This window comes from Uncinocarpus reesii, genomic scaffold (genome assembly GCF_000003515.1).
Source record: "Uncinocarpus reesii 1704 scaffold_1 genomic scaffold, whole genome shotgun sequence".
Classification (NCBI taxonomy): domain Eukaryota; kingdom Fungi; phylum Ascomycota; class Eurotiomycetes; order Onygenales; family Onygenaceae; genus Uncinocarpus; species Uncinocarpus reesii.
In genome coordinates this window covers 1,661,090-1,687,527 of record NW_003052500.1, presented here as the reverse complement: position 1 = coordinate 1,687,527, position 26,438 = coordinate 1,661,090, and the positions used below count along the sequence as shown (strand labels likewise).

Sequence of the window (26,438 nt, the reverse complement as noted above, 5' to 3'; positions counted from 1 at the left end):
CAGCAAGAATCGTTGCAATTTATTTGCTAATAATTATTACACGATAGATCACCTCTGAGCGCCATATGAAGGCCCTTCTCGGGGGCACTGAACGTTTCGTTGGAAAAGAACGTCCCGAACTCATTCCGCAAGTTCCAGCCATCCTGCTCGCTTATTACCAGGAAGATCTGGTGTCAGAAGAAGTTCTCAAAAGCTGGGGTTCGAAGGCCAGCAAGAAGTACGTCGACCTGCCTACAAGCAAGAAGGTTCGTAAGGCTGCGGAGAAGTTCCTCGAATGGCTCGAGACCGCCGAGAGTGAAGATGAAAGTGAAGACGAGGAGTAAAGCGACACAGTCCGCTCGCAGGACGTTGTCCGTAGATATTCGACTCACTCAGGTTATATCTCGCGACATTTCATGGCTGTGCTTGCTGCTTTCGGGTATCGGTTCATTCCCTTTATCTTTATGGTCATTCTTATCCACTCATTGAAATTGATATTCTTGTTGGGTTCAAAATAGTAGGTTTGCTTAGGGTCAAATTGAAATATCTCCCCTTTGTCTTCAAAACGGCGCCATCTCTCCTTTTGGCTTCGCTAGTTAGAGGTCCTTTGTTCCTACACGTAGTTTTCTATAACATTACTCCCTCACTGTGCGGCTCAAGATCCACTTTTGATGGAATTTTTCCATTCATCCATTCTGTACAAAAAGTAGACAAATCCAGTGTCATACATACTCCGTACGATTCCGTTCGCGCCACACACCCTTAAAATACCATCTCTGCAAATCGGCGGCGGCCAACATCTTCCTTCTCCGCCGACGAATTTAGTATCTTCGCCAACCTACCATTTAGGTTCGTCCTCATCACATCGAACCCTCCTTCCTGCCTATTGTCTGCGCTCTTTGCTCTACCTCGTGCAAAAATAAGCCAAGTCAGATCCGCATTCCAGGCATCCATCGCGCGAATGGTCGCGTCAATGTCCACTTCACTACTTGAGCTATCAGGCCTTGTTTTCCTGGTCGTCTGTGCATCGTCAGCCGGCGAGCATTGCGTATCTTTCCATGAATATGTGAAGTAGTAGTTCGGATAGAAGGAGGGGATCCAGCGCCCCAGGCATTGACAGATATCATCCCCTACGTCCAGGGGAAGGCGGACGTGGACGAGGATAGTGGTAAAAAGGGATGTGAGAGCGCTCCAGATGTTGTGATGAGGAGTGAAGGATTTGCTGGCAAAATGTGGGAGTGGCGGAGGTCCACGTGGGAGAGAAGGAGTGGATGAGGAGGAGATTGTTGAAGTAGTGGTGGTTTCGTTGGTGGATGAGGTTTGTGTGATGGTAAGGTGCTCAATTTGAGATATCGTCTTGTTGGGATCATTCTCCCGTCTTCGGGCTTGGTCCAAACGTCGCTGGTGCTGCTGATGTCTTTCGAACGCGAGGTCTGCGTCGTGTTTAACCCGCTGCCAGCATTTGGTATATATTTGTTTCCACTTCGGAAAATCGTGTTCTACCCGTGACGACATAAAGTCTCCTGCCCCTCGACACATCGCATCAATAGTCTGGCAAGAAGCGACAATGACATACGCTTGCTCTTGTATGTTCATTTCATCCAGACCACTTGGGGCTCGCGGATGTGGATTCGTCAATGCCAAAGAAGTAGAAGTATTAGAAGCCAAACTTGGAGCCAATGTGATTCGGGCACTAACGGAAGGCCAAATATCGTTTACCAGGGGTAAAAAGCTATTCTCGTCGGGTGCAAGTACAGCCATAGCACGAGACAGTATGGTCAAAAGGGAGCGTCGTAGATGCGGCGATGGTGAAGAGAGGTGCGGAGGGATGGACTTCAAGATGCTTATTAGGAGATTGTGAGGCTTGCTAAGGGCCTTGTCTTCATCGTCTCCCTGCGGTGGTGATTGATTTGTTTGGGACTCGTCCGCTTCGCCTGCTTCTTCTCCTGCTTCCCTACCCAAAATCCCTTTCCAGGGACGCTTCGGGTGAGGTTCAAGTACTTCAGAGTTGTCTGCTTCATGACTATCGTGTTCAGCACGTCGTTTTCTCCTCCTCTTGAACTCTACCACGATATCAGAGATCGTACGGGGCTTGTACCGCGGTTGGCCATCGATTTTCGTATCAACTTGCGCATCACTTGTAATAGCCAATATTGTTGGTGATTTTGCGCTCTCATCAATGATTGCTCCCAGCACTGCAAAAAGTAGTTCAACCAGCTTAGGGTAGCCGTGGAAAGCATCAAGAATGGAGAATATTGATCCAATCAAGTCATCCAAATAAGGTATCAAGCTCGCACCGCAGAGCCTAATCATCATAAGGAGCACTTGCGGCGCTTGGGGTGAGATATCAAAGGTATTGAATTTCATCCCAACCGAATTAACCAAGTAGTCGACGTTATCAATAAGCATTGTACTGGTATCAGAGTACCCGCATGCGCGCGTCATTATATTCAGACAAGTCATGGCGTGGTTTTGTAAGCTTGGGTTGCTTGAGCCCATTAACTGAAGGACTGGGTACAATACGTCAATTAGTTCGGGACGAAAAGTCTCGGCTAATTGCTGTGCTTGAAGAGCCACAGCTTCAAGCGCAAGTGCGGGAACACGCCATTCTTCGGGGTTGGCTGTTGGAAGCTCAGTAAGTATGGGTAGAGATATGGAATACAATTCCTCAATTAGGCTGGCTTGCGACGCTTCTGGCATTAAAGTATCGATGTCGAGTATATCACTCATTGACATGATATTTGCTGATCTTTCCTTCAAAAGTGACAGCGTAATCCAAAAGGGTGCCGCTGCTGTCTCGCCCGATGAACCGTAAAGCCTACCCATCATTGATTTTGTCAGGGATAACGACGAGTCCATTTCACGAAGCCTTTTAATCATAGAGTGAAGCTCTGAGAGCGTTCCTTCCTGGCTTCGATGGTCTATGAGAACTGGTTGGAATGACTGGGATCCAGTGATATCTCCTAAAACAATGTCAAGGCTGGCATTGGGCGCAGGTGGTAAAAGTTGAGGAGTTTTTGACGAGGATTTAATGGCTGTTGCAACGCTCTCAGTCAAACTAGTAGCCATCGTCTCATCTAAAACGTCTGAGCTTGAATGGGTTTCCGTTACCACCTGGAACGCGACGGAGATATGTTTAATAGCTCGCTGCTTCGCTGTTTCATCACTTGACTGCATGACTCTGGGCAAAGCAATAATCCAGGTATGCAAACTTGATTTAAGATGACCCGCAACTGACTCGGAGGAAATAACCAATCCCTTGAGGGCAACATATGCGCCATTTTCCGTCTTCATGTTCGGGCAAGGGCTATAATGGTTTCGACTCATCATCGGTAGCGATTCCGCAAGAGATGTTGAGCATTTTTCAATGACTCATGAGACAAAGTTCTAGCATGGAGCGGCGAACTTGCGGCTTTTCGTGAGTTCGTAGAGGGATAATATTAGCTAGTGCCAGTTTGACCTGTGATACAGTAGCTTTGAGCCAAGAATCATCGAGAACTAAATTGCCTGCGCCTGAACGGTCCGCTTTGGCCTCTGAAAGTTTTGCGGATGAAATAATCTCATCATTTAAAACATCTTTTAAAACTCCGGTCAAAATATCTAGGCAGCAGCTTAGAAGCTTAGACGATCGGCGAATCTGTGTCGTTGGACGCAGTGTTTTCGTTAATGTTGACACTGTTCTGGGTAGCAAGCTAGCAAGCACAACTCGATCTGATATCCGCGAGTGAAGCGAAAGTAGAGCTTTTGCAGCAGAAAATTGAACGATATCGGAAGGCCCATCTAGTACCCCCTCAAGTAAGACGTAAACAGCCTGGTCGACCACCGTAGCAGTGCCGATTTCGTTGAAAATCGTGGAAACGGCTCCTTGACTCTGTAGCACATTGCAAAGAGCCGCGATACAGTCAAATGCGGCCGCAATTAGTTCCTCAGATCGCAGATTCCGGGATACTTGGCCTTGATTCTGACCTGGAAGGCCTCCAGCCAAGATAGTCATGAGGATCATCAACTGCTTGCCCATGGCTGCTGATAGTTTTTGGCGCCATCCTTTCTCTATGAGTAAATGAAGGCACCTAACAGCAACCTCTACACATTGAGCAGGGAGCTGCTGCGTCTGGTTGAAAATTTGGGAAAGCGGGAAAAAAGCGTATTCAGCGAGCTTCTCGTCCAGCCATCCTTTGTTTGCAACGTCCGTTACAACATGGTGGACGGCTTCCAAGGCCCTCAAGACATCCCGAGAGTGTACAAGATTGCCCCTGAACCTTAATGTCACAGAGCTAAGCTCAACACATGGAGGGCGAAGCTTCAACGAAAGTTAGCAGAATTCCCCGAATTCGAAAAAGTGCCTTGTTCAACAACACCTTTTGGAAGGCTTCCTGCCGCAGATTATCCATCCTGGAGGAAATTGTAAGGAACCGAGAGCTTCTGCATAGGTATCTGCGTAGAGGTGCAGTTTTACTGTTTGTTCATTTTATTCTCCGACTGCACACAAGCCGGCCACTTTGTCTGGAATCAAATAGATATCTCTCCTCGATTTGATAGTCTGAAGGCGAGATGATTATGTAATTTGCTGGCCGTATTAATAAGCGGTGGAATGCAGCTGATTGGCTGGCTCACATCCCAACGTCAACCTCGAACTTCATCGGAACTTCACTGAACGGTGTGCAATGATGGCCTCTGATTCTATTCCAGGAAACAAAAAGAAAAGACAGCTAATACAGAGCTCTCTAATGGACAAACAATCTTTGTCCTCGATTTCCATTTCTTTTCTTGTATAGCACTCCAGCTCGTTGATCATGTCCGGCCAGCGATTGCATAAACATGGGATGCTATCTCTATTTATCTTCTGGAGTTTGATTCCATTCTGTCTATTAAAAATTATTTTCATCGCTATGCAATTTACTTCCACCCGAGTATCTCCCAGGGTGCAACTACTGGCTTCAACTCCTTAGTACCTGCTACCCGTAGGGAGTAGGCTTGCGCTGTCTAGTCTGATACAAGCTAAATATGGGAGCCAGCACCTACACCACTGACCCCTTTTAGTCTAGCATACCTGTTTTTATATATATCTGCGCTTGAATACCACTTTAGTCCTTGTGTGTGAGTATCTAAGCTGTGCAGGGTATGCAAAGAGGAATATGCTCCAGCATGCAAGCGCTGGATATAAATGCTTTGTCAGGGGAAGACCTCTGACTGCTCCCTCTCCATTTGGACTCTGGATACCTACTGGATCTGGCAATGCCACTAGTGAAGTGATGCGTAATCTCATCTTGCTAGGAAGGAACAGCCTGGCATTCTTGTTCACCTTCTTTCCATTTGCAGTGAGGGGGAAGTCAGTGATTATGTTTGAGAATTCCCAAAAGGGCAATGTTGTTGCTCACGTGCCGCACAGTGGGTGGTCTATAAAATCACCCTTCTCGTGTCTTCCCCCCTCCTCTCTTCTTTTTCTTCTCACCATCTCAAGTTCAAGTGTTCTCCTCAGAGTTCACTTATCACTGCAGTCATTTTGCTCCCATCCTCTATCCTTCTTGACAGCTCTCAGTGTCTTGTTCAACAATGAGGCTTTCTGCAGTGGTCCTAACCTCCTTCCTTGCTGCCACTGTTCTGGCACAGGATATCACGCCCATTCTCAAGTTGCCGCCGTGCCCTGTAAGTCTTCTAGTGTTGCTAATCCATCAAGCAAAACATCTGTATGAAGATAAGCTCTAACAGCCTCCTCACATTAGAGGAATTGCATCTGGTCCTTGCTGCAGAAGGCAGGCGAATTTGGCTGTGGCAGCACTGATGCCAAGTGTCTCTGCCGTAATGCTAGGTATCAGGGTGAACTTGAAAAATGTGCCACTACTCAGTGTAAGCCCAATGAAGTCGACCTTATGCGGAGTGTGGGCAGAACATACTGCGAACAAGCTGGTAAGCGGGCTATATCCTCTATTTCTCTACTTAAAACTAATCCTCCCATGAGGTGCACCATTACCACCACAGCCGGTTTCCATTGAACCATCCCTTTCTCCGGATTACCCGTTTCCCAGTTTCACTTCCACTGGCGGAATTCCGGTCCCCTCTCCCAGTGTCACCCATCCTAACTACCCATACCCATTCCCTACCTACCATTCATCTGGGTCTCTCTCTCCAGTTATCACCACTGCTATTGTTCACACCTCTTCCACCAAAGATGGTAGTGAAACTAGCGGAATGAATGGTCTCCCGAGTGATGATGTTCTTATCCAAACTACCATTCGTTGCATCTTATCCACGGTTCGCATCAACTCGAAGCCGATGCCTCCTCTTGCAACTGGACAGTCCCCAAGCGCCCCGCTTACAAACACGACCTCAACTGTTCCAGTTGACAGTCAAACATTGCCCGTCGTTACGTCTCCCGTAATCGTGACAACCACTACCGAAAGCTCAGAGGCCAGCCTGTCTACTTCAACCACCGGCGTCGGCTCGAAAGGACCTTCTATTACGATTCCTGTCGAGAGCTCGTCAAACTCGACTCTTTTCAGCACGGAAACCAGCGATCAACCTTCTACTATCATTATTAACCCACCGGAAACCTCGACTAGCACCAGAATCGTGACAATAAAGCCCATTGCCCCCCCACAAACTACTGCGCCTGATGCAGCCTTTCCGAACAGTGGTTCTGGCTTCCAGCTGCATGGGTGTGCCATCTTAGCCGGATTTCTCATTGCCATTCTCTAGATGGAAGACGGTCTGCCGTATCACGCTCTCCGAAGGTGATTCTACTCGTCAAAGTAACCTCAAAACCTTCCCATTTGGCGGTTAGTGCGACTCGAATACTTGAAATGCAAGAATGCTTCGTATTTGCATTGGCGACAATGTGGAGTGGCAGACTTCCAGGTTAATTTTAGTTTGAACATGTTTAATACCTTGTGGCTGGAGAAAGGAATGAATATGGAGGTGTTTAGTGAAGTATTTAGCTAGATATCACCATAATCCAGAGGCATCTCCGTACATGGTCACCCCTTTATCCCGCTTTTTCATTCAAATGGTAAAGTATGTACCGTACTCGGTAAAATGAATATCGCTCCCTATTCTGCATCTTGGTAGGCACCTTGATCAGATTGAAAGCACTATTACTTCATGTTAACTTTACTGGCGGGATGAAAGTGCCGAGACCAACGGTGGCCTTATCCAGATGTTATACCAGCCATCCATTGATTGCAAGCACGCATAGGCGTGTGGTATTGATAAATCGGCCGAGAGCTTCGTCCATCCTTCGTGGTCGTCGTGTTCCAGTTCTTCGTGGCCACCAATACCCTCTGTTCTAACTCTCGATGGCGCATAAATCATATTTACATAGCCCACATGCCAGAGGTCTGGATCTGGCGAGCGCGGAGCTTCGTTTACCACACTGTGTAAACTTTCTGCATCTACATGCACGCAACATAGATATCTGGGAGTGGTTCCCAGTATGGCCGCGACGGGTCTCCCGAGCTCATCTGGGCCAATTTGCTGTTCATTTTTTGCCTCTTCGCTTTCTATCCAGTTTAAAAACATGTCTCCAACTTTGTCAACGCTGGCGCCATCTAATTTTTCCTTGTCCTCGATAACTGTCCACACTAACTTCTCTTTCAGGTCAAGGTCACCCTCCCTCTTCAAGTTGTCATGGGCGCGTTCCTCGAGAAGGGACAGGAACGTCGCCCAGGCCGTATCATCATCGTATGTACAGCGATAGATCAGAAATCCCCATTTATCATGCCTTTGTTGGCTGAGAAGTTCCCGAATTTTGGCTGAAGACGTGTTGGTCGTGGCGCGCCGCTCCCTTGGCAATGAATGTCTGCGCTTGTTATCTGCTGATGGCCTGGCTTTGGCAGTTGACAACGGCATCCGCATGCTCCTTGTGTAGGCGTAAAAACGAGGCGCCGGCCGGAAGGCATAAGGATTGATCAAACGGTGTGTGTTGGACAGCCGTGTTAAACAAGCAAAGAGGCCGATGGCTTGTTTCGAATGAGCGCCATGGGGCATAATGTTCCTAGGAACCATGAAAGGTACCTGGATATCACAAGTGTCTTGTCTGTGGAAGGGGATAAAGACCCGCCGAGTTGCGATAAAATCTGGAGAATTCAAAATTCTGTACTATAGTTACATACAAAGGATGGTTGAATATAAATTTCTGAACGGGGAACACCACGTAAAATTTTTAGTAGGATCAAAATGGACGCACAGCGCACTTCCATATCGTTGCTACAATCTTCCCCGATGCGCCTCGTCGTCGCCAGCTTTCGGAAGGTTTGCGCCACGGTGCGGTGATCTTCGGATTGGACCATCTATTATCCGAAAATGGGCTAAGCCACGCGGCGTCACTAGTTAAGCGCAGAAACGCGACTCCCAGCAAGACGCGATGCAAAGCGTGAAGTGAGGAATAATGACACTGCTGCCTTCAGCCCGACTCGTTGCCTAACCACCGCCTCACGCCAGTGCAGGTTTCAAAATATATAAATAGCCGAGCCACAGTGCACTGATATGGATATTTAATCAATCTTTGAGCCTGGTTGGAGTCGGACGGCTCAATTGGTGCTCATTGCGCCAGCTTCGCCAACCACATTAAACGTGCGCAGCATTGAATTCGTGCACGAGGCTCGGTTCTGTCGCTTTCTACTGAGGAACTGGTCTTCTTGCCAATGCGACTGCCGTGTCTGCTCCTGGCACAGCCCACTCCAACTATAACACGCTTAGTATTCAGCCAGCCAACGACAATCCGAATTCTCCGATCCGTGTCATACATTTCTGTTCAGCGTGGGAAATATAGCTTGATCGCAGCCATCATGGCACAAAGGAGTGGAAGAAAGCAAACTACTTTAGGGTATGTGGCTGGTCGATTGCAGTTTTTGAAGCTATGGATTGGAACGTCAAAGTCCAATGTGCTATTGCGCAGATGTGAAACCAATCGGACTTTATAACCAATCAATGCTAACATGTGATCTGATTCTCGATATAGGGAAGTTCTTTGGTGGCAATGCAGTCCCTGCTCCTGAACAAAAGAAGCAATCCGTTCTCTCCTTTTCGTCTCAAGCTGGAAATGCGGTTAATGAGATGGCATCCGAAAATAAAGATAAAGATGTCGACATGGAGGATATAACGGGGAATGGTCCTGTAACGCCAAAGAAAAGCCCTGCTGTTCGTTCACTGCCCTCTGCTCCTGGAGCACCAAAAGTGGACTCGGATGATGAGATTAAATCTGAAAGTGCAAAAAGTGAGAGCATGTCACCAAGCGCAGGGAGGCTAAAACGACAGAAGGACTCAGCTACCGATGAGAGTGAGGGAAATGAGAGTGAACCTGTCACCAAACGACGAAGGGGTTCAAGGAAATCGAAAACGAACGGCCCCGCCCCGAAGCCTGTGACTGGAAACAAAGGCAAAAGGGGCTCGTCAAGGACAACTGACAAAGTTGGAATCGCTGCCAACAAGTCTTCCAAGCAACCGGAGCCAGCAGTAGCAGAGGCTGAATCTTCAGCGTCTGACGGAGAAGACCTGCTTTCTGGAAGCAGTTCGGAAGAATTGGACGTGAAACCGAAGGAAGAGGAAAAGAAAAGGAACGCTGCATCGAAGCAGAGACAAAAAGTTCAAGTGACACTGAAAAGCAACGGAAAGGACCCATACCCAGATTGGAAAGCGGGAGATCCTGTTCCTTACGCCGCGCTCTGCACGACATTCTCGCTTGTTGAAATGACTACCAAAAGACTAGCAATTTTGGCGCATTGCTCGTTGTTTCTCCGTCAGGTCCTACGCCTGACCCCTGGAGATCTACTTCCCACCATCCAACTCATGATTAACAAACTGGCTGCTGATTACGCTGGCATCGAGCTTGGGATTGGCGAATCGCTGATTATGAAGGCTATTGGTGAATCCACAGGGCGTAGTCTCGCTGTTATCAAGACTGACCAGCACGAGATTGGAGACTTGGGTCTTGTGGCTGCTAAGAGTCGATCGAACCAGCCCACCATGTTCAAGCCAAAACCATTGACCGTGCGAGGAGTTCACGAAAGCCTTTTAGCTATTGCAAAGGTGCAGGGTCATGGATCTCAGGATAAAAAAATTGGTGGTATCAAGAAGCTCTTGTCGTCCGCCGACGCTGGTACGGCCGGTAAGATCGATATCACAAAGGACAAAGGTGGTCCAAGCGAGGCCAAATATATTGTTCGCTTTTTAGAGGGAAAGCTACGACTAGGCCTCGCAGAGAGAACTGTGCTTGTGGCTCTGGCGCACGCCATGGTATCCCATGAGATCGAGGTCAAAAATGGCAAGGCCCCCAGCACCGAACAATTAGCAAAGGGAGAAGCCATACTTAAACAAGTGTACAGGTGAGTGAAGCCCCTCTGGGGATACTTCTGCTTTCTAACACAGTTTCTGTAGCGAGTTACCATCCTACGAAGTCATCATCCCCGCCATGCTGGAACATGGACTATTCAATGTCCAAGACAAATGCAAATTACAACCGGGTGTTCCATTGAAACCTATGTTAGCAAAACCCACAAAATCCATTTCAGAAGTTCTTGACCGGTTTGAGGGAAAGGATTTCACTTGCGAATATAAATATGATGGCGAGCGAGCCCAAATCCATTATGTATCCCGAGACTCTATCAAAGACTACGCTGCCACGGCTGGCACGCTACAAAAGGATGGCCAAGGCCTCTGCGCTATCTTCTCGCGTAACTCTGAGGACCTATCCAAAAAGTACCCTGACGTTCTAGATAAGTTGGAATCGTGGGTCAAACCAGGCACTAAAAGCTTTGTTGTTGATTGCGAAACTGTTGCATGGGATCTCGAGAATAAAAAGGTTCTACCGTTCCAGCAGCTCATGACGCGCAAAAGGAAGGACGTGAAGGCGGAAGATATCAAAGTCAGAGTCTGCGTATTCGCGTTCGACATCCTGTTTCTAAATGGAGAGGTGAGTGCCTGTTGTGTCTCTTTTGGTTTTTGAGGTAAATTGTGACAATGTCTCTGTTAGCCCACTGTGAAAATGACGCTTCGCGAGCGTCGTAGCCTTTTACACGAAACATTTATCCCGACTGAAGGAGAATTTGCGTTTGCGCAATATGGAAATACCAGCAACGTGGAAGAGATCCAGAACCTCTTAGATGAGAGTGTCAAGTCTTCTTGTGAAGGTTTGATGGTCAAAATGCTTGACACCGATGAGAGTGGCTATGAACCTAGCAAACGAAGCCGCAATTGGCTCAAGGTAAACATTACCGTAATATCAACCAGAGGCATTGACGACTAACTTTCACCCAGGTTAAAAAGGACTACCTCGCTGGTATCGGTGACTCGCTTGATCTTGTCGTTATCGGTGCCTATTTTGGCAAAGGCAAACGTACATCAGTGTACGGAGCTTTCCTTCTGGCGGCCTACAACCCTAACACTGAAAACTACGAAACAATTTGCAATATCGGCACAGGTTTCTCTGAATCCTTACTCGAAGAACTCCATAAGACCCTTAGCCCACTCTCCATTTCTCAACCAAAGCCGTTCTACTCTCATTCCTCTGTTCCCAAGGACCAGCCAGACGTCTGGTTTGAGCCTCGCCTGGTTTGGGAGGTCAAGGCGGCAGATTTGACCATCAGCCCTCGATATAGGTGCGCGAGCGACGAGGTAATGGGGATGACAGGCACTGGAGCGGACGGAAAGGGTGTTTCACTACGATTTCCTAGGTATATCAAATCGAGGGACGATAAGAAACCGGATCAAGCGAGCACAACCAGGATGGTGGCGGAGATGTATAGAAAGCAGGAGAGTGTCACGAAGGATGATAAGGGGAAGAAGGCGGCGGATGATGACTGGGAGTACTAGGCTGGGCTTCCTTCTAATCTCCGCTCTAGATGTATAGGCTTTTGGTATGAATGAGCTGCAAATAACCCATGGCTCATGAGCTATGACAACATATTTGGAAATTTGATAGGGCTCTCTTTCTAATAGAGACTAAATCAGAAATAATAATTCCAACGAAATAATTCCAAGAGTTCGCCTTCCGAGCTGTGGATTACAAGATGCCACAGCCAGAAACAATATCCAGCAAGACTATCGGCGCCCCGGATAACCACGTTGGACCAGATGCAGAGCTAAAGCTGAAGATATCGTAAAACGTGAATGAGCAAAACAAACCGGAATATCCGGAGAGACAGGTCAGTAGTGTACAAGGAAAAATGTGGACATGGCGGAAATGACGTTAAAAGGGTAGAATGGGACAAAGCGTCAATGTGCTCTGAGCCGAAAAGGGCTCAGTCTTCATGTTTCCTCTTCACCCCATTGATAGCAGGGTGAGCAGTTCCATTTGGCCTCCTCCTGGCCGCTTCTTCTTCCGCCTGCCGCCTCTTCCACGCAGTCTTGATCACTGGCGCAGCGCGAATCAAGTCCTCCTCCGTCACCCGATCCTCGATACTCTCCAGGACCTTTTCGACTGTTGAAATATGGTTGGCGTCCGTTTTGTCATCACGGAATCGCATCAAGCGCCAGCGCCCGTGTTCGTCGCGGTAGCACTCGACGATCGTATCATCGAGGGGTTTGTGTAGGGCTTTGAGGTCTTCCCACTCGGATTCTTCGAGGTGCATGAGGCCAAAATGCCGGTAGTCGTTCTGCCGGTAGAGAACAAAAAGATGGCAGGTTGGCATGGCGTCGTAGTCTGGGTATGGCTCCGCGACCCCATCTGCCTCATCATCAGAGTCCAGATCTACTACTGGGAACTCCAAGCGCATGCGGAAATCGATGCTGTTTTCTTCGGGCGGCTTCCATTTCAAAATATGTTCGTCCGTGCCAATCTTGTACGGTGTGCTTCGACATGTGAATATTAGCCCGTCGTTTCCGTGGATCTTCTTGACCTTTGGTAGAATATCCCGAAACATCATCTCGATTCCATAACTAAATTGCGTTGACTTATCCTCCACCGCGAACGCCCGGTGTTGCTTCTCCTCCGGAAACTTCTTATACATCGCATTGTATGGCTTCAAAACCTTCTCTTTAAAATACGCCAGCCGTTTATCCAACGTCCGGTGCATCAAACTCGTCCCGTCTAGTACTAGACAGTCAAAAACGTAAAATTTCATCTGCTCCGTCCCATCCTCATATATATCATTCACCAGCTCCCCATCCACGATCGTATCCACATGAAAGCTTTGAAACGTCTCGTCATCCGGCATGGGGAAGTGCAGCCCGGGAACGTAGCGATATTCATTCTTCCGATCAATCAGGTAATGTATCTCTGGCGTCTCAGAATCCGGCTCTCCGCGCGCAAAGTACATGAGACAACGTATACCATCCGTCTTTTCGCAAACATAGTAGTCCGCCTTTTGTAGCTCGAGGAGGTGTCGCGAAGAGAAGCTAACCGGTTGTGCGCCGGGGAAATTAAGGGAGGAACGGCCTAGGAGGTGTGCGACTTCGCGGCGGAATTGGTCTGCGAGGTGAGCTTCGGCTTTTATACCTATGGCGTCAAGGTCAGGGACCGTGTTGGCCATGGTGGCTGGCTGCACGTAGCTCCACCAATCCTTATTCGCTCAGATGGACTCCGGAGAAATGGAATTCGCGGCGCTCGTTTGCTCCCTTTTGCTTTGTCGCTGGGTTTGCTACGGTCTGGGGTTGAGGAGCGATGCGGAACCCTACGATCGTAGGGAGAAGAGGTCGACGCGGCAGGTTGCGGGAATTCGGCGAAAGGAGCATGTGACTCAAGAGATGGAGAAATAGCAGAGCTATCGACTTTGATACGGAATTCGTTGCGGTGGAACGAAGCGGTTCTAGACTGAGGATGCAGCGATAAATGTTGTGCTGGAACATGCTTTGGTGCCTCAGGCCACAAGAGCCTTTTTCCAGCTCAACTCTACCAACAATGCCTGAAACCACCGAATATATTGGATTTAATAGGAGCACATGTAATATACAGAATCATCAATTGAATTATCTACGTAAAGGGTATCTCATCATATCATTAAAGGAATATCCCGTTCCGCCCACCTTATCCGCCAGATGCCAGACTCCCAGTGCAAGAAGCAAACCCATCATGATTAATAAATGCAGAGTTGAAACAAAAAGCAACGCCTAGGAGTAACCAGCAATTGCGTAACTAACCTATCCGGCCCTGTGACTGTTGTGAAAGCGACGGCTTCCTGGACGAGTCTACCGGCTGCGCAGAAAGGTCTCCGGTAGTACCGAGCGTAGGAGAAGCAAAGGATACGGGTTCGGGTTGTTGAAAAAGGCTTCTGCCTTGAAAATTGCTATCAACGGGCGAGAAAAGACTTCCACTACCCAATACTTGAGAGAGCATCTCTTTCATACGGACGAGATGATATTTTTTCCGCGTATGGATAAGAGGATGTGTCACCAAAGGCTGAGGTCGTGACCTTGCAAGCCCAGCCATCACAGCGTCTTTCTCTTCGTCTGAGTCAATAGGCCCATTCCCGTCCAATTCGTCGTGCACAGGAGCATTTGCATCGATAGCAGCTTCTATAGGGGGTATCAACATCATGGGTAACTTCCATTGAAAACAAACAAACGGGATCTTACTTTGCTGTCGTGCTTGGTTCTTTTTCTGATATGCCTGCAACAGCATATCGTATGGCAAAGACCGGCCCGGGACGGCCCTCTTCGCGCCCATAGAATGACTTTTGCAAGTTAACGATCTCGCACACTGGCCTCCGTTCGGCAATACGACACCACATTGCTTCTCCACGTCGACAGGCCCTTTCAATTTCGGGACCTTTGGCTTAGGCTCGTCTTTCTTCTTTTTCTTCTTCGGTTCCTTATCGTCATCGTCAGCCTTCCTCTTTTTCCCTTTCTTGGGGCCATCCTCTCCAACATGTTTTTTCGCACTCTTTTGTCCCTTCATAGCTCCATCTCCATCGTCATCGTTCCCTTCCTTATCCGCCTTCTCCTTGGCCCGGTTCGCGTCCCTGGCTTCTTTCTTTTTACGCGCCTTTTCTTGCTTTGCTCGTAGACAGCCCCGAATGTGCTCAGCAGCTGTTTGTTTCAAAACTGGTCTCTTGCAGTGTTTGCATATAACAGTCTCTAGCTGCGTTTCTCTCGGTTTACCGGTGGGGAACGATGCCATGGTTTTCTGATCCATTACGGGGAGGATCGGAGATGAACGTCCGGAGTCAGCGTTTCCTGGTTCGGATTCCTTAGTTCCTATAATGACGCATCCAGCCGTCAGTTTGAGCTTGGTAGAAAGGGCACGGTTCTAGCATAACGAGTAAGGAAATAATGAGAAGCAGTATCACGCACCATTCGCCGCCTTAGCAGCGGCCTTCTTGAGTCGGATCTTTGTAGGTTTCCGGTCCTTCTCGCTGAATTTGTACCCTGAGGCATCAACAAAGCTGGCTTCTGAGCTTGATGCCACTGATGAAGCTATTGAGCGCGAAGGGAGAGACAGTGGGGTCTGATGTTAGCCTTTGCTCCCTCGGCGAACTCACATGGGAGACGGAGAACTGAGGGATCAAGCATAACTATCGCGCAGAACTGGAACTCACCTCTCACTGGACCTCCGTTCGACGCCATTGCGAAAATATAATTGAAAGCAAAAGGGTCTATGATGCAAGACGCCTGAAGGTTGAACTCCTCTCTTCGGTTCACAGCATCGATTAGGATTTCGATGACGGTCTCGGACAGGTGACTAAGCAGGCCCTTGTGCGTTGGTGGTCCAGGCCGTACTCCATAGTTACTCTATCAAACTATCAGGCACGCCGTAATCGAGTCGCTGTGACTTTCTATTTGGCTACAATCTGCTATTGTTTTGATTGCATTTGCTCAAAATATCTTTCCCATCCTATTTCCCTCATTTTGACTCCCTTTATGTCAAGGTTTTCGTCCTTCGCCGCATTGGCGTATGCTTCTACTTTCTTCCGTAAGCCCTCGTCGTAAGAACCAAGAATCCGAACTGCTAGTAAAGCTGCATTGATGCTGTTATTGATGCCCACTGTCGCTACCGGGACGCCTGAAATGTAAAGATATATGAGCAAAAAATCCATGGGCCGCAGATATTGGGCTTTACGAACCTCGAGGCATCTGCACGATGCTATACAGACTGTCAACTCCGTCGAGAGCACTTCCTTTCACCGGCACTCCAATGAGTGGTAGTGAGGTATGGGCCGCCGCCATTCCAGGGAGATGTGCAGCTCCACCTGCAGCAGCGATGATGACCTTGATCCCTCGTGAAGCTGCCGTAGAAGCGTACTCGGCCATGTAGTCGGGTGTGCGATGCGCCGAGGTAATATCTACCTCAGGTTTGATGCCAAAGTATTCTTCGAGAAGTTTGAGCCCAGGTACGAGCGTCTTTAAATCGCTATCTGAACCCATGACTACGCCGACCGTTGGTTGCGGTTTGGATGAGGTCCCAGCCCTCGGCCCACATGTACGAGAAATAAGAGGCTGGATTAATTCCTCCGCCTCGCGCATGGTAGGAGCCGTGACCGTAACGTGCCCCATTTTTCGTCCTAGCCTGCCAGCACCCTTTCCATATAAATGAACGCTTGCGTTCGGAATAGAGAGAGCAAATTCAGCGTCCTTGAGGTGAGCATCCGGGGTCGACCCGCCCAGGATATTCAACATGATTGCTGGCTGACGTAGTTCAAGACTCTTCTGAGGGATCGGAAGATCTAAAATAGCGCGTAAATGGGTATCAAACTGTGATAATGGGCAAGCCTCAATGGTATAATGCCCTGAATTGTGAATGCGGCTGGCAAGTTCGCACAGCAAAATAGAATTATCTTCCAAGAGAAACATTTCTACTCCAAAGACGCCTTTGCCTTCAAAAGCGGCGACTGCATCTCTTGCAAGTTTTTGTGCCTTTTGGTTGATTTCACTGGAGACATTTCTTGCTGGAGCATAGACCAACTTGCATATTGAGTCCTCCTGAACTGTTTCGACTGTAGGATAAGATAAGACTGCGTCCTTAGTTTTCACAACCATAACTGCCAGTTCCTAATTTCGAGTTACAAAAGTCGGCGCAGCATATATAGGATAAGAATAACATACCATAACGAAATTGGCCCATTTCTCCGCATAAAGCGGACGGCCTTCGAGTGCGTCCAGTGCTTTCGGTATGTCCTCTTTGGTCTTTACAGCATAATTGCCTACCATGCATGTTCAGCCGGCATTCCCAAGACATCAATAACATAAATTCAATGTCAACGCCTCCATAGATCTCACCTCGACCATCATACGCGCCCCTCCTCGCCTTTAACATCAAAGGAAACCCAAGCTCCTCGCCAATCGCACCCAACTCCTCTGCCGTACCAGCTTTTAACTCACGATATTCCGCCTGTGGAATTCCAAATTTCGCCAGATGCTCTTTTTGTCTGAATTTATCTTGAATGGTGCGAATACTCTGAAAACTTGGCTCTACCTCAACCAGCGATGAAACCACTTCCAGCGCACGAGTATCGACATGTTCAATTTCTGCTGTCAATACATCACTGACTTCTGCAAGTTCGCGCACAGATTCGCGGTCCATAAATGACCCGATAACATGATCACCATGGGCACTGATTTGCTTTGCGGGAGCTCGGTCTGCATCGAGAATGTTCATTTGAATGTTGAGTCGGTTTGCAGACTCCATCAGCATTCGTCCTAGCTGACCGCCCCCAAGGACACCAACCCGTTTTGAGCACGCCATTTCTGGTGGCTGAAATTGAATAGAATGGAATATCCGACTCTGGAGTTGACTGTTTGGTGCGATGATGATTTTTTGGCGACAGCGAAAAGTCTCCGTCACGTGACGCAGCAGAGGCCAACGATGGAACTTACGGTATAAACCCGAGTTTCTGATATTCCAAAATTCCTGGATGGAAAAGTTTCTCAACTACAAAAACCACTTAGGCCAAAAGTTCCTTGGTGTCTACTATCATTCATATCTCGCGAAACATAAACTGCTATTCGTCCCGCCAAACCCGAAACTGTTCGTCAATACGACGCCAACTTCCTTATCCTGCGCTACATTTGGCACATAATTGCAATCGAACTCTTCCGTTGTGTTCTCAAGATTAATCGTTGGGGGTAGAACTTGCTATCAACACAGTTAGCATCCACTTTCAAATGCAAAATGGGTATTGTAGCTTTGGACCTGGTGAATTGCTAATACAGAAAATACCGCTTCAATTGCGCCCGCTCCGCCCAAGAGGTGCCCTATAGCGCCCTTTGTGCTGCTAATGTTGATATCCGAAGGGCTTTCCTTCCCCTCAGAACCAAGAAGTAGCGTCTTGATAGCAGCGTTTTCTGCAGCATCTCCAATTACAGTGGATGTCCCATGCGCATTGATATAGTCCACCTGATTTGGTGATAATTCTGCGTTCTTCAATGCTCGTTTCATCGCTAATAATGCTCCTCTACCGTTTTCTTTGGGCGCCGTCATGTGGTATGCATCCGCAGAGCACCCGTAGCCCTTTAATTCAGCGTAAATGCGTGCTCCACGGGATTTAGCGTGTTCCAATTCCTATCAGAGGGTTAGAACATAGCAGATTCCATACGCGGAAGCTGGCGATACCTCAAGAATAACCACAGCAGCACCCTCACCAACGACAAAGCCTTGGCGGTCCCTATCAAAAGGACGAGAAGCTTTGTCCGGTTGACCGTTGAAATCTGTCGCTAAGCTACGGCATCGCGCGAATCCCCCAATTGCAAGAGGATGGATGCAGGACTCCCCTCCCCCGGCGACCATCACATCAGCGTCTCCGTGGGCGATAAAACGCGAAGCGTCTCCAATGGAATGGGCGCCAGTTGTGCATGCAGTTGTCGCTGCATGATTTGGGCCCTATAAATATGAATTACAATTTGTGTTCCAGGTTAGAAAGTAGCAAATCTTACCATAAATCCATATTTCATTGAAATATGCCCAGCACCCAAATTAATCAGCAGCCTTGGTACAAACAACGGCGAGATTCTTTTGTATGCCTAGAAGTAATGTGATTTCAGCATCGAAGCTAGATCTCATCGTATCAATTCGTAAGAGAGCCTACCTTATTATGCTGCAGACCAGTATCATAAGCAACCGATGTATTATAGCTTTCTTCGAAATTTCCTATTCCAGATCCTAAACAGACGCCCTATAAAGGGCCTTTAGCAACGTACAAGTAAAACAAGAATTATCGATGAGCAATACCGTCATCTCCTTTGCCTCTTGAGTAACAGGGCTCCAGCCTGCATCATTGAGAGCCTCTGCTGCTGCTGCTAGCGCATATTGTGCAAATAACGCCGTTTTTCTCTCTTCCTACAAAAAGGACATATCAATATCCATGCCGGACTGTCCGCACACTCAGACATAAGAAAGCCCATTGGAGGCGAACACTCACATCACGAGTCACCCAGTCAGAGGCCCTCCAGCCGCCGTGCTCCTTGAGACCCTGCGGCACAACGCCAGCGATCTGACATGGTAACTCCGCAAATCCAGGGTGTCGATCTTTGACGGACACAATACCGCATTGGCCATCTAAAAGTCGTTTCCAACTGTGACGGATACCTGCAACAACCATTAGCTTAAAAAACAAATAGTCGGGCATTGCTGGCTCACCAGTTCCCAGTGGAGTGACGGCGCCTAGTCCCGTAACTACCACGCGGCGCATTACATCAATGTTAGTCCATGAACATATTCCAAATTCAGAATACCACAATGTCTGGATGCAGCTTCAAGCCACTCAGTGTGTTTGTTGTCGCTGAAGGTCTGTCGAAGGTTTTCGATTGTCCGACTATCGAGCTCAATGCAAGGCTGGCCTCAGTGCAACTCGCTCGAGAACAACTGATGACGACGAGTGACGATTGTGCCTGAACGAAGGTTGAATCCTCGTCTTCTTGCGCATTCCGTCTCTTCCGGCGGGTTACCTCTCAAGACGGGATTAAAATATCACCGGTTAACGAACTAGCTAGTTAACTTGGTAGCTAACCCAAAGTTGCAATCAACTTTCTCCTCATGACAGCTATCAATTGCCCGTGGTCCGGCCTGCCGAATTCTTTCCAGACTATCATAACTATTACTTAGACAAGGCAAACGGAGACCATGCTTTTCAGCGGCTGGCTCAAAGCCATTCTTGGATTGTCGATTTACTGGCAATCCGGTGCCTGTCACCAAGCTCATCTACACGACGAACAAACTCCAATAGACTTGGATGCAAACAGACTGCTCAAGAAATGGGGGCAGGAAGTAAGCCAAATTCCATAGCTTGCTGTCTGGAGTTATTACATATCCTGCGTTAATCTATTTTCAGGTGTTATTACCCGTGGCGTTGATGCATTGACAACAATTTATAGTGGGCGTTCTCAGGCATTTCCACCTTTGCCCATCTTAAACATGTGAAGTGTTTGGTGGATCGAGACGAGCTCTATGATATTGCGATAATCGGAGCCCCATTTGACACCGCCGTCTCATACAGACCAGGCGCCCGATTCGGCCCTCGCGCCATCCGTGCTGCCAGCGCTCGTCAGGTTCCTGGGTTGGGATTCAATCCTCGCGCAGGAATCAATCCCTATCTCAGCTGGGCCCGTATCCTGGACTGCGGTGACATCCCCGTCGTACCCTTCGACAACGCCATTGCCGAAAAACAAATGTACGAAGCGTTTCTGGAATTGGGAACGCGACCCACGCCCAGAAACGGCAAGCCCAAACTCATAACACTGGGAGGTGATCATAGCATTGCCCTTCCAGCGCTGCGAGCGCTGTATAAGATTTACAACAAGCCAATTACGGTTGTACATTTTGACGCTCACCTCGACACTTGGAATACGCTCCGGTATTCGACGGAGTGGACCTCTGACCAAGCCAGTTTCACTCACGGCAGCTTCTTCCACACGGCCTGTCTTGAAGGACTAATTTCGAATACCAGTTCCGTTCACGCAGGACTCCGGACTCGTCTCACCGGCGCAGATGATGGAGACTACACCAATCCGGGGCCTGAGCAAAGCTTCTTGCGGATTCATGCAGATGACATTGACGAAATCGGCGTGAAAGGGGTGATTGACACTATCATCTCCCGTGTCGGTCTTTCGCCCAACGATCCTGTTTATTTGAGCCTTGATATTGACGTTCTTGACCCCAGCATTGCGCCGGGAACCGGGACACCGGAACCAGGTGGTTGGACAACGCGAGAATTAATCCGCATCCTCCGTGGGATTGAGAAGCTGAATCTTGTTGGCGCCGATATTGTGGAGGTTTCACCCACTTATGATGGCCACGGCGAAGGAACGGCACTTGCTGCGGCTCAAATGGTCTATGAGCTGCTGGCAAGCATGGTAAAATTGGAGCTCAAGGACGCTCCTGGGTGGTATGGCAAAACGGGCCACAACGCTCGTGATGAATTGTGATTTAAATGCCTTTCGCAACCTTAGGGTAGTGCCCTATTCAAACTTAACTACTAGTCCATAATCATGATCAGCAATTGGCGAAATTCCTTCGTTGTATTCGAATTTTACGACAGATATAATCTCAAAAACTGAGTGCTTGGTACTAGTTAGCTAATAAGTATGAAAGCAGGCAAGATCTCTAAATTGAAGAATGAGCCAAATACAAATAATAAAACTCCAGGGTGATATAATTATGCCTTCATTTTCCTCCTGGAGTCCAGTTCAACCAGGGATATGATGGACTGGCTCAAAGCAGCACTCAACCCCATCAATATAAGCCGAGGGTATATACATGCTCGCCGTTTGCGCATGAAAAAAATATCATCGTGAAACAGGCCGAAGGGGATTATGAAATACGACTATCTGGGGAAAAGGAAACGCGCGACCAAAAACTAAGTACATTTCCCCAAATAACGAAGGAGGGAAGGATAAAGTATCTGAAACTAGAGCATTTAAAATGGGTCAAGAATGAGAGGCAACCAAGGTCCAGGGCCGTGGGTCATCAGGTTCATATTTACGCCTATGTGTTCAGCTCGGGTATAGTATCCCCCTCATCAACAAAGTGAGAAAATAGGCAAAGGACGCAAGGAGAATGATTAAAATAGAATAGGATTCATCAATCTGCCTTATTAGCCTGCGGCCTGTCTGTCAATCACAACGCTATCAGAAACAAACAGACATGGGACACAGGAGCACAGATCTGACTATGATAAGGGGGGGGGTAAAAACAAGACACAATTCCATCCCGATTGAAAGATTCGCCATTTCACACGCCTTCCTAAAACCCCTCATAATGCCATCATCAAATTGTCATTTTTGCCTGCAGACATAACAAACACGTTTGTCCAGTTCAATCCAGATTAAGAGGGCATGCTTGACGGCACAATAAACAGCGAAGAAGCTCATCTAGAAGTATCTGGACAGATAATTGGGAAGACGACTAGATTTTGCCGGGACGCCGTTGGAAAGAATGTAGGTAGACCTTTTACAGTATTTTGCAAACGCGAGACTTCTTGCGAGTACTTGGTGGCTCGAGAGCAGCAACGATGGCCTAGAGGACGAGAAAATGGGTTAAAAAAACGCGTTTGATACGGGTGTAGTGATCGACTCACCTCGTCGAAAACATCCTTGAGCTTGTACTGAGTGAGGGCAGAGCATTCGACGTATTTAACAGCGCCAAGCTCTCTTGCCATGCGTTCGCCGTCTTCCTTGCGGACAGGAGCCATCTTCTGCTTGGACAGCTTTTCGCGAACAGCAAGATCATCACGCAAATCGGTCTGGGTCCCAACAATCAAGCAAGGAACACCTGGGCAGTGATGACGGACTTCCGGGAACCATTTCTCGCGAACGTTTTCGAATGAGGCAGGAGAGGTCACGGAGAAACAGACGAGGAAGACATCTGTCTGCGGATACGAAAGTGGGCGAAGACGATCGTAGTCCTCCTGACCAGCAGTATCGAAAAGGCCAAGAGTATATGGTTCATCTCCGATCCTGTAAGAATAATAAATTGTTAGTAGTTGATTCGGCTAGGGCAGCTTTGATGTGATGTGAAGAACGGTGAAATAGCTCCAGATGTAAGAGCTTCAAGATGAACAGGTAAAGGCAGGCGACTCACATGACAGTAACAGCATAGTTATCGAAGACGGTCGGGACGTATTCGGATGGGAACTTGTTTGTTGTGTATGAGATTAGGAGACAGGTCTTGCCAACAGCTCCATCGCCGACGACAACACATCTATAATGTTCCGGAAGCATGGTTAGCCTGATTGACTAGAACACAGATGCATCTCATGACACAAATCATGGATGGAATCCATCGACGCACACAAGGGAACGACACTTACTTGATGGTAGCAACAACCATTTTGGAGGTTTGCTAAAGCAACTGTTGCAGAGCTGCACTTTGAGTGTTTAGAAGGATGTTTTGGCACAAAGAGTGAAACAAAATATCACGATGAACTGGGAGCCTTCGAGGGTGAAGAAGAGGGAAGAGGTGAAGGATGGAGGAAGAGAAGACAGTGAGGAGAGGAGGACAAATAGTGAAGAGGTTGCTAGGGCAAGTTCCAACAGAAGAAACCTCAGTTGTCGGCGGGAGATGCAGCGAAGAAGTGAGGGTGGATTGGGCCAGACTGAGTCGATGAGGCCGAAAGAGAGGAGAGTGAGGATTCTGGGATATCAGAGCTGCAAGAGTCAACAAACAGTCCAGGCAGCTCCGTTGCTTCCTCTCAAGCTTCCAGCCACACAAGGTCGATAACACACAGGCAGCAAAAGCAACAAAAGAACTGGTTTGGGTGCTCTGGAGACTCACTCGATGCAGAGGATGGAGGTGCGACAGGGACGGACTGCGGTGCAGAACGCGCCCACAAGGACTTGGGGACGACCCTTGCGAGGCTTGCCTGCGGATAGAGAGGCAGCTATTGGACAGAACGGACTGGAGGCGGCGACGGTCACGGTGGGTGGTTGGAGGAGAGATGGACGGGATGAAGGATTGATGTTTCAAAGGATGGAGTTTGGCGTGAAGCGAATGGGCAGCGATGCCAAAAGGGGGGGAATCGACACCTCAACTGGCCCCGGAATGCCACCAAAGACCGATCGATGGACGGCGAACAACTGCAGCGAGACGGACGGGGCGGCAACGAGATGGGAGATGCTGCTTGGACGGATGCCTTTTGCGCGGCACCGGTACGAGATTTAAATCACTGGCTAACTGCTTCGTCTCCCTCTTTTTTACTTTTCGTTCTCCTACGGTTCTCTCTAACTAACCGTTCTGATCTGCTTACAGAGAGGAGGCTAGCTTGCCGTAGACTTTCGCTGTCTGGAGTAGCCGTTCAAGATGGAACGGCTTTCGAACCAACTTGGCCGCCGGTGACCACAGAGCTACCAGGGCCGAGAGCCAGCCCAGCGCCTTGCAGCAGGTATCGCGAAGTATCACACTGATCGTCAACCTCAGTGCTATCCCGAATGGATCCTAGGCTGAAACGACGGCCAGCAGGCAGCTTCACTATTATTCTTTTCCAGCTAATATTCAACAGTCTCGCTGCTCTTCCGGCCTTGAACACAAAATTCAACACGGGCCAAAAGACCCGAGGTGGTTTCTGCGGCTAGTGAACCAGACCCTCAGCAGCACCAGCACACAGCAGCCCCGTCGCACTCTGCACCCGCAATGCGTTGTCTCCCGGCAGAGGAACGATCCTGCGTTTGGGTCTATAACACGGCCAAGTACTACATAGGATTTCGCCGCTTCTTGAGTTTCTCCAAACAAGGAGATCCATGCTTTGCATTCACCCTGGACTGAAAAATACGGCTTTACCACGAGAATCATTTTTGCTTTAACAGTTGAAAAATATTTATCAGGCGGATTGGCCTACGAGGGATACTTTCGCCATCGAGGTTCTGATCAAGATCAAGCTCACTGAACACTACATCCGCGTGGAATGAAGAGAGCACTCCTGCATGCAGCAGCATCTGATCTGCAGGGATGGAAATAGCACGCGTCTTGCGTCAATGCCTCTGGACTCATTGACCCAGTGTGTGTACCTACCACCGCCGGATCACTGCCTGCTGGATAAAAATATCATCGGAGACTTCCAAGCGCGGAGTACACGAGTCCCTATACAGGGTATCTTCAATAATGTCACTACAGCTTGTGACACCGTGGTATTGTGTCGGCTCTCCCTGTCAACCATTGAGTGGCCAAAGAGCGGCTCAGCATCGAATACATCACTAGTGATGGAAGGGACCCTTACAATCATAACCTGGATGCTTGTTCTTACTTCTTTGCATAAAGATGGGGGTATTCTAACATTTCCACAGTGGAACTCGTGCATAATCAGGAAAGCACAAAGCTAGATCCGCCCGCCATAAAGACGGGCTGTGAAAACATCTATAATAGAAAAAATTCTCCTTACGCACTGATACGCAGGCACGGCTACCCGGATACCAAACATAGTGCTTAGGGCAACGCGGTAGCAGATTCCCCTTTCGAAGAGATCCCCCACCGCAATATTCTTTTCAGACTGAATAGAATCAGCAAGGCAATCTTCCCTATGAGGACAAACATATTTGGGCGCAAAGGTGGGAAGAATGGGAAGAACTTATCCAGTATGAGAGGGTTCATGCTACGCCTCCAAAGGCCTTGCACTTCCACGCCGCTTCGTCCCACTCTTTATCAGGCACCTGCTTATATTTTATCAACGCGCCACAAGTAACTAGGATCATACCCATATCCGCTAAACAAATTCAAAATTTGAACCAATACCAACCCGACCAACTTGTGCAAAAGCGAGGATTGTCTCTCATATCGAGCTGTTCGACTACATTGATCCACTAGCACTTCCTTGCGCTCGAGATACTGTCATTTTTCCCGTTTATCCCTCCCAACGGCGAGGCAAATATTCGACATGTAATAGGGTCTGATCTTTTCACTATCAGCCGCACTAGTCCACCGTGAAGAGGAACGTCAACCTGGCAGGTCAGGTTGTGGACGACGGCAGTAGCGGCGGCAATGCCGCTTTGTTGTCTACCAAAGGAAAACTGAAAGTGTGGAGCTTCACTGTCTGTAGAATCATAGTGGTGGAGGGTAATGCCGCTGCGCTGGGGGTTGTTGGTCCGGCGAGGGATGGTATGATGTGCGGTCTCGAGGTAATATCCGGCGCTTCGATGGAATAGTTAAAGGGGCGTGGTCTGGTCCGAATCGAAGACGTCGTACGTCCTCCCCGTTTCCTATGTAGAGTGCTCGCTCTAGATCCATAGTGAGTTTGAGTAGAGAGAGAACTTGACCTAGCGAAGAAATGAGGGTAGTGACTGATAGACGTATCAATCCTGCTTGCCCAAGGAGATTGCCTCAGATCATTGCTGGGAACTCAACGTAAGTTAATCCCGCAGGAGAAGCAGACATCGCTTTTATGCGGATACTCCGGAAATTGCCTTGATCCGGATAAACTGAAGCCAGAGCTCTCAGCGCTTAGAAACTCATTTCAAGAGCACAGCACCTCACGCTGCGCCCATGACGAACTCAGACAGCGGGATTTAAACCAAATTCGGCCATTTCTCTGCAGCTTTTGTCAAGGATTCGGGCGTTGGATTGTGGTCTGCGGGTTTGGGCCAGCCACCCCGAGCTTGGCGTTCTCTATCAA

The 26,438-nt window shown here is 48.5% G+C and overlaps 9 protein-coding genes across 9 annotated transcripts in view; 4 read left to right on the top strand and 5 right to left on the bottom strand.

Moving 5' to 3' along the window:
- Window positions 1-323, top strand: part of UREG_00762 (uncharacterized protein) — a gene marked incomplete at both ends in the record, with an annotated part of 1,475 nt that extends 1,152 nt beyond the window's left edge. Inside the window, one exon of the mRNA XM_002541202.1 lies at window positions 48-323. Within this exon, the coding sequence (XP_002541248.1) occupies window positions 48-323 (276 nt within the window). The remainder of the gene's footprint in view (window positions 1-47) is intronic.
- A 53-nt stretch (window positions 324-376) lies between these two features.
- Window positions 377-3,048, bottom strand: UREG_00761 (uncharacterized protein; the record flags this gene model as incomplete). Its single annotated transcript, XM_002541201.1, has 2 exons — window positions 377-559; window positions 751-3,048. The coding sequence occupies 2 exons, from the start codon at window positions 3,046-3,048 to the stop codon at window positions 377-379; spliced, it is 2,481 nt and encodes an 826-aa protein (XP_002541247.1).
- Window positions 3,049-5,532: 2,484 nt separating this feature from the next.
- UREG_00760 (uncharacterized protein) lies at window positions 5,533-6,675 on the top strand (the record flags this gene model as incomplete). The annotated part of the gene is made up of 3 exons (XM_002541200.1): window positions 5,533-5,625; window positions 5,703-5,886; window positions 5,939-6,675. 3 exons carry the CDS (start codon window positions 5,533-5,535, stop codon window positions 6,673-6,675), a joined length of 1,014 nt encoding a protein of 337 aa, XP_002541246.1.
- Window positions 6,676-7,086: 411 nt separating this feature from the next.
- On the bottom strand, window positions 7,087-7,962 carry UREG_00759 (uncharacterized protein; the record flags this gene model as incomplete). Its single annotated transcript, XM_002541199.1, has 1 exon — window positions 7,087-7,962. The coding sequence occupies one exon, from the start codon at window positions 7,960-7,962 to the stop codon at window positions 7,087-7,089; it is 876 nt and encodes a 291-aa protein (XP_002541245.1).
- An 800-nt stretch (window positions 7,963-8,762) lies between these two features.
- On the top strand, window positions 8,763-11,784 carry UREG_00758 (DNA ligase (Polydeoxyribonucleotide synthase [ATP]); the record flags this gene model as incomplete). The annotated part of the gene is made up of 5 exons (XM_002541198.1): window positions 8,763-8,800; window positions 8,832-10,298; window positions 10,351-10,885; window positions 10,946-11,176; window positions 11,230-11,784. 5 exons carry the CDS (start codon window positions 8,763-8,765, stop codon window positions 11,782-11,784), a joined length of 2,826 nt encoding a protein of 941 aa, XP_002541244.1.
- Window positions 11,785-12,212: 428 nt separating this feature from the next.
- On the bottom strand, window positions 12,213-13,442 carry UREG_00757 (mRNA capping enzyme alpha subunit; the record flags this gene model as incomplete). The annotated part of the gene is made up of 1 exon (XM_002541197.1): window positions 12,213-13,442. One exon carries the CDS (start codon window positions 13,440-13,442, stop codon window positions 12,213-12,215), a length of 1,230 nt encoding a protein of 409 aa, XP_002541243.1.
- Window positions 13,443-14,044: 602 nt separating this feature from the next.
- UREG_00756 (phosphoribosylaminoimidazole carboxylase) lies at window positions 14,045-17,590 on the bottom strand (the record flags this gene model as incomplete). The annotated part of the gene is made up of 6 exons (XM_002541196.1): window positions 14,045-15,105; window positions 15,202-15,276; window positions 15,447-15,639; window positions 15,762-15,910; window positions 15,972-16,832; window positions 16,951-17,590. 6 exons carry the CDS (start codon window positions 17,588-17,590, stop codon window positions 14,045-14,047), a joined length of 2,979 nt encoding a protein of 992 aa, XP_002541242.1.
- A 2,373-nt stretch (window positions 17,591-19,963) lies between these two features.
- Window positions 19,964-21,264, top strand: UREG_00755 (uncharacterized protein; the record flags this gene model as incomplete). The annotated part of the gene is made up of 2 exons (XM_002541195.1): window positions 19,964-20,107; window positions 20,215-21,264. 2 exons carry the CDS (start codon window positions 19,964-19,966, stop codon window positions 21,262-21,264), a joined length of 1,194 nt encoding a protein of 397 aa, XP_002541241.1.
- Window positions 21,265-22,288: 1,024 nt separating this feature from the next.
- UREG_00754 (cell division control protein 42) lies at window positions 22,289-23,167 on the bottom strand (the record flags this gene model as incomplete). The annotated part of the gene is made up of 4 exons (XM_002541194.1): window positions 22,289-22,354; window positions 22,416-22,794; window positions 22,919-23,038; window positions 23,148-23,167. 4 exons carry the CDS (start codon window positions 23,165-23,167, stop codon window positions 22,289-22,291), a joined length of 585 nt encoding a protein of 194 aa, XP_002541240.1.
- Between the last annotated feature and the right edge of the window lie 3,271 nt (window positions 23,168-26,438).